This window comes from Dendropsophus ebraccatus, chromosome 4 (genome assembly GCF_027789765.1).
Source record: "Dendropsophus ebraccatus isolate aDenEbr1 chromosome 4, aDenEbr1.pat, whole genome shotgun sequence".
In the NCBI taxonomy this organism is placed as follows: Eukaryota; Metazoa; Chordata; class Amphibia; order Anura; family Hylidae; genus Dendropsophus; species Dendropsophus ebraccatus.
Window position 1 is genome coordinate 11,417,201 of NC_091457.1, and position 10,603 is coordinate 11,427,803.

Sequence of the window (10,603 nt, forward strand, 5' to 3'; positions counted from 1 at the left end):
GACAGAGGTGGCAGCAGAGAGCACTGTGTCAGACTTCTTGGTCTTTCAATAATCTTCAGTGATTTGCTCACTCTTGTCTTGAAGCTCCGCCTCTGTATAATAGGTCAGGGGGGTGGAGTTAACTTCTTTTAACTCCCTGATTGGTGCTTCTGGAAGGATTTTTTATAGACACCATGGTGAATCAAAAAAGTCGGTATATAGGGACCTATAGCTGGGTCTACAGGAAATTCATAGACACATAGGGACAAGTAATGAAATCATTTTATTTTATTGCAATTCAGAATCATTGAATTTATGAAGATCTGGAGTCTTTTTCTGAAATGCGCGGAGACTGTTTGTCAATGTAGACTGTGCCTCTGTGGAGATTATATGTATGTCTAGGAAGATTGCACTGAAAAAAAAAAGGAAATTGAAGAGAAATTAAAAAAAAAAAAAATATATATATATATATATATATATATATATATATATATTATTACTATAACTACTATTACTACTATAAATAATAGAGTAATGGTTTTTGCTTATGGCCACTGGGGGACATCATTACTATATAGAAGGGATGAGAAACTTTGGCTCTCCAGCTGTTGCAAAACTACAACTCCCAACATGCTTGGACAGCCAAAGGCTGTCCAGGCATGATGGCGGTTGTAGTTTTGCAACAGCTGGAGAGCCAAGGTTCCCTACCTCTGCTATATGCGGTAACATGAGGACATTATTATTATGCACCAACAGGAGAGAACACCCCATGAACACCCCAAAGCCTCTTACCAAAATAATAATTTGCTGCGTAGCCGGCCAGGTTATACCAGTGGTCACTGCGGAACTCCAACAGGAGAGCGTTCCCCGAGGAGGTGAGAGGGGAGGTGGGGCCTTTTGAGCAGAATCTGCCCAGTAGCAGGGAGTCTGTCCTACCCCCATCATAGACAAGAAGGTAATCGAAGAGGCAGGAGCTGGAATACTCCACATCGAAGGCGGTAAAGTTCAGGACAATCTGTCAGAAGAATTGTAAGTGTAATATTGAATTTAACCTGTGGTGGCACTGTAAAAAAACTGAACATCTACTACTGGGTACTGTCAAGGATCAGGGCTGATAGGTGTCCCAGCAGTGAGATATCCCTTCAAGGATAGGCGCCCAATTTTTAGCACTAAAATTGGTACAGATTTAGTAATACTAGCCTGGCCTAAGTTTTGGAAATATGTCAGAAATGTAACTATAATATATCTTACCTGATAACCTTCAGGAGCCCATATAGCGGTGAAACAATCTGACAAGTTCGGATAAGGATATGGATACAAGGGAGATGTGACGGTGCCATTGTCCATAGTGTAAGTACCGCCGCAGTCCACTAGGGGTAAAGTATGATTGAAAAAGAAAAGAAAACACCACTTCCTGCACAACACACAGCAGCTGATAAGTAGCGGAAAACTGGAGATTTTTTAAATAGAAGTAAATTACAAATTTATATAATTTTCTCAAACTGGTTGATTTGAAAAAAAAAAAAACATTTTCGCTGGAGTACCCCTTTAAGTAAAAAGTGTTCCATTTTAATCAGCTACAAAAGAGATCTACACCAGTGGGAAGAACACTGTCTCTTTAGCGCCATCTATAGTCATCCTAGAGAGGGGAGTTAATTTGCATAACTTATTTCCCATGCTGCATTGCCTGACACCATACAGAGCTGGGTCTCCTTAATGAGAACTGGTACCCTCCCTAAGGTATAAGATACAAACATATATATATATATATATATATATATATATATATATATATATGTATATGTATAGTGCTTATCCGCGTCACGTACCTAATCCATAGGAAGCCTTCAAGTCAACGGCTGCACGATGAGCCTCATAACCAAACTCCAGCAGCAGGGAGGTCCCAGACGCCACCATTAGAGGGAGCACATGGGTGCCGCACATTCTGTCAATCAGCACAGGAGACTTCCTGCTGGGTCCGTCGTATACTGTAATGTAATAGGTGGCGCACTCGGCAGAGAAGGGAACATCAAAACTATCAAACTGCAAGAAAGCCTAGAAGAAACAGAGTCAGATCCTTGGTAGCTGTTAGCACAGTTTTTCTGGATTTCAGTTCACATAATACTGCCATATAGTGCCATACTATATCCATTGCCCATGTGAACCCATCAGATAAGTGGATCATATCAGTCATATTCCTATGGTCTGAAAATCTTTTTCTTTCAAATGAACTGGTTTTAAAAAGTTATATAGATTTGTAAATCAATTCTTTTTAAAAAATCTCCAGTCTTCCGGTACTTATCAGCTGCCGTATGTCCTGCAGGAAGTGGTGTATTCTCTCCAGTCTGACACAGTGCTCTCTGCTGCCACCTCTGTCCATGTCAGGAACTGTCCAGAGCAGAAGAAAATCCCTATAGAAAACCTCTCAGAGATGGAAGCAGAGATCGCTGTGTCAGACTGGAGAGGATACATCACTTCCTGCAGAACATACAGCAGCTGATAAGTACTGGAAGACTGGATATTTTTCAATAGAAATAAACTACAAATCTATATACTTTTCTGAAACCAGTTGATTTGAAGGAAAAAGATTTTCGCCGGAGTACCCTTTTAAACCAGAGATGCTCAAAACGCGTTGGCCTTGCATGTTTTTTTTTGTCCAGTGCGTAGCACCTCAAGGTGTGTGTTTTTATCATGTTCTAATAAGGTTTTAAGATTTTAACTATGCATTGAGAGCCAGGGAGAAAATTTTATGGCATTTACTAGCGTTCATGTATTGCTCACAATACTCTCTAATATAGACGGCATAATACTGCCATATAGTTACTATATAATACCGCAATTCACATCACAAATAATACCTTCATATCCTGGTTGTAGTTTTCTACTTGGGTTCCTGTCCTAGGAAATTGCTTAGTTGCCATCCCCTAAAATTGTACATTAAAAGCAGGGATGGAGAACCTTGGGTCCTCTGTTGCAAAGTTACAATTCCCATCATGTCTGGACAGCCTTTGGCTGTCTAGGCATGATGGGAGTTGTAGTTTTGCAAAAGCTTGTAGGCTAAAGGTTCTGCATCCCTGCTGTAGACATTAAAGGAGTAGTTCACCCTATTTTTTTTTTCTTTCAAATCAACTGGTGCCAGTGATTTGTAATTTACTTCTATTAAAAAAATCTCCAGTCTTCTATTACTTATCAGCTGCTGTATGTCCTGCAGGAAGTGGAGTATTCTTCCCACTCTGGAGAGGTTTTCTATGGGGATTTGCTGCTGTTCTGGACAGTTCCTTACACGCACAGAGGTGGCAGCAGAGAGCACTGTGTCAGACTAGAAATAATATATCACTTCCTGCAGGACATACAACAGCTGATAAGTACTGGAAGAGTGGAGATTTTTTTAATAGAAGTAAATTACAATTCTTTGGCACTTTCCTGGCACAAGTTGACCTGAATTTTTTTTATAGTGTTATAATGGTTGGCTGTTTATGTTTACGATGCTTGCTCTATGACATACAATACACCGCCATACCTGATCATACCGTACACACTCACCTTATTCCTATTGACTCTTACAAGCCAAACGCAGCTTGAAGAATCCTTATAAGATGAAGTGAAGGTGTCGAAGTCTAGAGATCCATTGTTCCCGGTCAACAAAAAACTGCAAATATCTGAAAAACAAAGAAGATCCTGGGCTGAGATGGACCATACCACTTGTTGTAATGGGGGAGGACACGTGGCTGCTGTAGTCAATACTCTATAGGGACTGGCCAGAGCGCTGGTTCATATACCGCAGTCATACAGCTTCTTCACTTTGGTGACATCTAATGGGCTCAGTCCATATCGCTGTCCTATCTCCACGGACTGGTCAGGCTTAGGACTTAGGCTCGGCTGGTCGGAGGTGTTAGAGTAGGCGAACCTGCGAGGACATGGGAACAGAAGAGGACGTCAATCAGTCAATGACGGAGCCATGTTTAATGGTCAAGCATAAGGTCTATGGGCTCACTTTCCATAGTGCATGACCGATGAGTAGTCGTAGGGGAGGTCCATGTTGTTTGTGTCGACCAGATCAAATTCCCCCCAATCAGCTGCAATGAAATAAAAAAAAAGCTGAAATACAACGTCACTGCCAGTATCATGGGGTTCTGTAGGGGTAAGGACCGCACCTTCATTAATGTACTGCCACATGACATCAAGATTCTCATCACGGTCACTGCGGCTCTGCTCATGGTAAAAACCGAGGGCGTGCTCAATCTCATGCTGCACGACACCCCTCGCCATACATCCAGGGGTCATTAAAGAGATCGTCTGAGCGCCCCCTACCTTCCCTACCGAGGACCAGCACCTGAAGGCAAAAACAGGTCACTAATAGTATATAGGAGGCAGTATTATAGTTATATTCTTGTATATAGAGGCAGTATTATAGTAGTTATATTCTTGTATATAGGAGCAGTATTATAGTAGTTATATTCCTGTATATAGGAGCAGTATTATAGTAGTTATATTCTTGTATATAGGAGCAGTATTATAGTAGTTATATTCTTGTATATAGGAGCAGTATTATAGTAGTTATATTCCTGTATATAGGAGCAGTATTATAGTAGTTATGGGTAATGAGGTGTAGAAGCCTGCACCGCTCCAGGACTGTGCACTATACTCGATGGAAGCCAAGGGCCAGTCCTTAGGACCGAACTGCAACTGTGAATGAGGCTGCTGTAAGGGGGTGCACACTACAGAGCAAAGAGGTACTGAAGTAGAAAAGGAGAAATATGCAGTCGCACTCACCCTTAGACTTTCAGCTTAGCGGCTTTATTGCAATTCACAGGATTCGGGGAGGGAGAGGGTTCAGGTGTGTACGCGCCCTGGGACGGCCGTTTCGGGGATACGCCCCCTTTGTCGACCAGGTGACCTGGTCGACAAAGGGGGCGTATCCCCGAAACGGCCGTCCCAGGGCGCGTACACACCTGAACCCTCTCCCTCCCCGAATCCTGTGAATTGCAATAAAGCCGCTAAGCTGAAAGTCTAAGGGTGAGTGCGACTGCATATTTCTCCTTTTCTATTATAGTAGTTATATTCCTGTATATAGGAGCAGTATTATAGTAGTTATATTCCTGTATATAGGAGCAGTATTATAGTAGTTATATTCCTGTATATAGGAGCAGTATTATAGTAGTTATATTCCTGTATATAGGAGTAGTATTATAGTAGTTATATTCCTGTATACAGGAGCAGTATTATAATAGTTATATTCCTGTATATAGGAGGCAGTATTATAGTAGTTATATTCTTGTATATAGGAGGCAGTATTATAGTAGTTATATTCTTGTATATAGGAGCAGTATTATAGTAGTTATATTCTTGTATATAGGAGGCAGTATTATAGTAGTTATATTCTTGTATATAGGAGCAGTATTATAGTAGTTATATTCCTGTATATAGGGGGCAGTATTATAGTTGTTATATTCCTGTATATAGGAGCAGTATTATAGTAGTTATATTCTTATATATAGGGGCAGTATTATAGTATATTCTTGTATATAGGAGCAGTATTATAGTAGTTATATTCCTGTATATAGGAGCAGTATTATAGTAGTTATATTCTTGTATATAGGAGCAGTAGTATAGTAGTTATATTCTTGTATATAGGAGCAGTATTATAGTAGTTATATTCCTGTATATAGGAGCAGTATTATAGTAGTTATATTCCTGTATATAGGAGCAGTATTATAGTAGTTATATTGTTTTATATAGGAGCAGTATTATAGTAGTTATATTCCTGTATATAGGGGGCAGTATTATAGTAGTTATATTCCTGTATATAGGGGGCAGTATTATAGTAGTTATATTCCTGTATATAGGGGGCAGTATTATAGTAGTTATATTCCTGTATATAGGGGGCAGTATTATAGTAGTTATATTCTTGTATATAGGGGGCAGTATTATAGTAGTTATATTCCTGTATATAGGAGCAGTATTATAGTAGTTATATTGTTTTATATAGGAGCAGTATTATAGTAGTTATATTCTTGTATATAGGGGCAGTATTATAGTAGTTATATCCCTGTATATAGGAGGCAGTATTATAGTAGTTATATCCCTGTATATAGGAGCAGTATTATAGTAGTTATATTCCTGTATATAGGGAGCAGTATTATAGTAGTTATATTCTTGTATATAGGAGGCAGTAATATAGCTACTATAATACTGCCCTATATATTCTTTAGCTGATTGAGGTGGTAAAATATATTGACTTTAGTAGAAGTGAAATATGACAACCACCTGATCTACATTTTCTGGCAGAACAACCTTATAATATGTTCCCAAATCAAACAGGACGGCCAAAACGTCTGCCCAAATTATAGACGACATCTGTACAATTCTCAGGCCCAGGACCATGATGTGGCAGCTTTTATGATCATCGAGTTCTATCTGGTTTGGCCAGTCTCTTATGTGACACAGCGGCTCTGTGGACATTGCTCAGGTATATATTATATGTGTAAAGGATGACATTATTGCTGCTTCCTCATACACTATGAAGTCTATATACTAGCCTATGTATTGTTCTCATACCCGCTTCCAGAGCTGATCTGCAGATAGTCCTTCTCTGTGGTTCTTTCCATAAAACGGACACAAGTTAACGTCATGAAGGTTTCGAGGGCCGAAATAATCAGTACTTTATTGGCATCACCTGGAAGCAGAAAGAAGGAGCATGGTGTGAATTGTGTTCATTGCCTAGGTCAGAGATGGGGAACCTTCGGCCCTCTAGCTGTTGCAAAACTACAACTTCCATCATGCCTGGACAGCCGAAGGTTCTCCATCCTTGAGGTGAGGCACACACACACTGGGCCATGACCCATCCCCTTCGTCCATTGCTCTATGTCCCTCCACACTTACTGTAGTCGGGGGCCAGGCTGTAGGGCACCCTCACAACGCCATCCTCAGATTTTGGCCAAAAACAATTGGGGCACTTAGCGGCACTGTAGCTTCGGTCCACCACAATATCTCCATGATATAACTTCACATTGGAGCCTGAATGACAGAACGGTGATTACCTGGAATAGCGCAGAGCAAGAAACTTTCTTCATGGTAAATCTTACCTTTATTGGTCCTTAATATCTGTGAGAAGACATCTTCATCTTCACTCTCCTCTTCTTTTGAGTTACTTACTGAAGGATCTGATGGATGAAAAGCCAGTGAAGAATAAAGTATCACTTAAAGGGGTAATCTTTTTCTTTCAAATCAACTAGTGTCAGAAAGTTATATAGGTTTGTAATTTACTTCTATTTAAAAAATCTCAAGTCATCCTGTACTTATGAGGTACTGTATGTCCTGCAGGAAGTGGTGGATTCTTCCCAGTCTGGCACAGTGCTCTCTGCTGCCACCTCTGTCCATGCCAGGAACTGTCCAGAGCAGCAGCAAATGCTCATAGAAAACCTCTCCTGCTCTGGACAGTTCCTGACATGGACAGAGGTGGCAGCAGAGAGCACTGTGTTAGACTGGAGTGAATACAACACTACCTGCATGACGTGATATATAGTAGCTAATATGTATGGGAAGACTGGAGATTTTTAAACTTGTCCACTATATACAGGATAGGGGACAAAAAAGAGATTGAGGGGTGGTCCGATCTTGGTACCTCCCGCTGATCTCCATATGTTCTCTCAGCATTATACATTCCTATGGAGCCACCAGAAAGAGCAGAATAAGCCAAAAAGTGCTTACTAGGCTCTTTCCAGTGGCTCCATTGGAATGAATAGAGCTGCGGGTCATGTGCCATACCCACAGCTGTATTCATAACAGAAAAGCCTGGGACCCGATACGAAGATCAGCGTGGGGGAACGGAGGTCAGACTACATTACACTTGAGGAAGCTGTCTGCGTCAGGGGCACTGCACCTCGTAATGGGAAGTTTATCCCTACTCACTGTGTTATACCATGCCTCACCTGCAGAGCTGGTGACATAGTCAGCTTCCCCAAGTGTAATGTATAATTCTAATGCTAACATGTATTGTATAGACATCAGGGGAGGCTGCAGCACTAGTGACACAGACAGCTTCCCCAGTGTTATGTATATTCTAATGGTAACGTGTATTATATAGATATCAGGGGAGTCTGCAGTGCTAGTGACACAGACAGCTTCCCCCAGTGTAATGTCTATTCTAATGCTAACTTGCATTATATAATCATCAGGAAAGGCTCTGTATGGTTAGTGATATGTAAGTGTGCCTGGACCAGGGTTTTAGCAACCCTGTAGTTCATGACACAGTGACAGCAGAGGAGCCCTGTTGCCCTTTACTGCTGCAATCCGAAAAAAAAATCACATTTTTTGTAATAAAGTTACATTGCCAAGCTATATAAATTTATGAAATAAATGTAAAGAAGTAATTCTATATCCCACAGTAACCCTTTTAATCTACAGTAAAATACAGTATTATATTGGTGGTCAGTATGAGCACAGGGTCACATTCTAGCTACAGTGTAATATAGGTCCTGACAACTTACCATCCGGCGGCAGTCTTGTTACCAGCTGCAGATAAAGAAACACAGTAAGATTAGTAATAGGAATAATCTACTCCATGAATCTTGTACATGAATGAATGTTGTACATTGCCTGCCTGGAAGCCTTGATATCCGGAAAACTGTAAACCCTTCCTTGTCTTATGATGATTGTTGATCTGTAAGTGTATCTCCTATCTATTAGTGTGACTAGATGGCACCATTTATTTCTATATACTACTTAAAGGGATGACAAAGGAAGAACAAATTGTCAGTGATGTTGAAGTCTCCACCAAATGTCTTAAAGGGGAACACCAGCGAAAATCTCTTTCTCTCAAATTGACTGGTATCAGAAAGGTATATAGATTTGTAACTTTCTTCTATTTAAGAATCTCCAATCTTCCAGTTCAGTTGTTGTATGCCCTGCAGGAAGTGGTGTATTCTTTCCAGTCTGACACAGTGCTCTCTGCTGCCACCTCTGTCCATGTCAGGAACTGTCCAGAGCAGCAGCAAATCCCCATAGAAAACCTCTCCTGCTCTGGACAGTTCCTGACATGGACAGAGGTGGCAGCAGAAAGCACTGTGTCAGACTGGACTGTAGGACACTATAGGACATACAGCAGCTGATAAGTACTGGAAGACTGGAGATTTTTTAAATAGAAATAAATTACAAATCTTTGTAACTTTCTGATACCAGTTGATTTGAAAGAAAAAGCTTTTCACCAGAGTTCCCCTTTAAAGTGTCTGGGTGGTCTGCATATGGTTCTGTAAGGACATTTTGGAAGGGCTCCCTATACTTGGACACTCAATGAGTTCTATGTACACAGTGTTGCAGGTAGATGTAATGTTTCCTACTTCCATCCTGGTGATCATATGAATAAAAATGGATAATAATCTACATCTATATAGTTCTCTAATCTATGTCTAATAGAAATGAAGGAGGGAGAGTTTCTTCCTATGAAAGTTGGAAAAAGCTTGGGCACTGCAGCTTGGCTGTTTTCAATGAAGTTGGACTCTCTATTCACTTTTATGGGCAAATTGGTCAAGTCACAGGAGCCTTGTTCTCCAGACAAGTACATTGCATTTATAGAACATACTATCATAATGCTAGGAAGTCCAGAATACCCCTTTAAATAGTCAGATTTACTCACCGGAACAGCATTGGTAAATGCTAGAAGCAGGAACCAGATGAGGACCTGTCTGTACATTGTTCTGTATCATCTACCGGGACTGTAGGCTTAATCTCATACCTGAGAATTCAAACCAGCTGTGTCCCCTTCAGCTCTGCTATATGTACCCGGCTCGCCTGCCATCTGCCAAGGTTCCTCATTGATAAGGATGATGGGATCCATTACAAGCCTTTAGCAGACCTTGGTTTGAATAAATATCCCAGGTCGGAGCCGAAGGCGTTATCAACACAGTGGCATATGCAAGATTTTAGGAAGGGCGATGGGTCCCAGTCACGCACAACTTTATGGAAAGACTCTGTATACACAGCAACTCCAACAGATTTGCATGACAATGCTGTGGTGGCACCATGTTATAATGAGTATTAGGAAGTGGTTTGGGGGTCAGGCAGCCCAGCCTCATACTCACACCCCTTATGGTGTATGAGGCTCTTTTGTGATCGGCACTCATTGGCTGTGCCTCGATCAATTGTGCGACCAGGCCACACTGGACCATTCATACGGCCCATTCAATACATCCTTGTGAGCGGCACACCATCTGTTTACACAGGGCGATTATGCGGCCAACAACCATGCACTGAATGGGCTTCACAAATGTTCTATTCAGCCGACGAACATGCAAACATTGGTTGATCGCTGTCCTTTTACACAGACTGATCCTAGCAACACTTACTTGCCTGATGATCAGACCGTGTAAAATCACCTGAGGTTTTAAAGGAGAAGTCCGGCAAAAATTTTTTTAAAGTATTGTATTGGCCCCCAAAAGTTATACAAATTCCCAATATACACTTATTATAAGAAAAGCTTATGAAGTGCTTTTTTCCCTGCACTTACTACTGCATCAAGGCTTTGCTTCCTGGATAACATGGTGATGTCACTTCCTGGATAACATGGTGATGTCACTTCCTGGATAACATGGTGATGTCACTTCCTGGATAACATGGTGATGTCACG

At 41.0% G+C, this 10,603-nt stretch overlaps 1 protein-coding gene across 1 annotated transcript; it reads right to left on the bottom strand.

Annotated features, from left to right (window-relative positions):
* Nucleotides 1-252: 252 nt before the first annotated feature.
* Nucleotides 253-9,753, bottom strand: LOC138789437 (astacin-like metalloendopeptidase). The gene is made up of 13 exons (XM_069968079.1): nucleotides 9,614-9,753; nucleotides 8,469-8,493; nucleotides 7,065-7,142; nucleotides 6,862-6,996; nucleotides 6,538-6,655; nucleotides 4,134-4,312; nucleotides 3,974-4,055; nucleotides 3,759-3,886; nucleotides 3,523-3,638; nucleotides 1,809-2,034; nucleotides 1,231-1,349; nucleotides 772-994; nucleotides 253-391 (listed from the first exon to the last, which is right to left on the bottom strand). The coding sequence occupies exons 1-13, from the start codon at nucleotides 9,668-9,670 to the stop codon at nucleotides 378-380; spliced, it is 1,500 nt and encodes a 499-aa protein (XP_069824180.1). The 5' UTR covers nucleotides 9,671-9,753; the 3' UTR covers nucleotides 253-377.
* Between the last annotated feature and the right edge of the window lie 850 nt (nucleotides 9,754-10,603).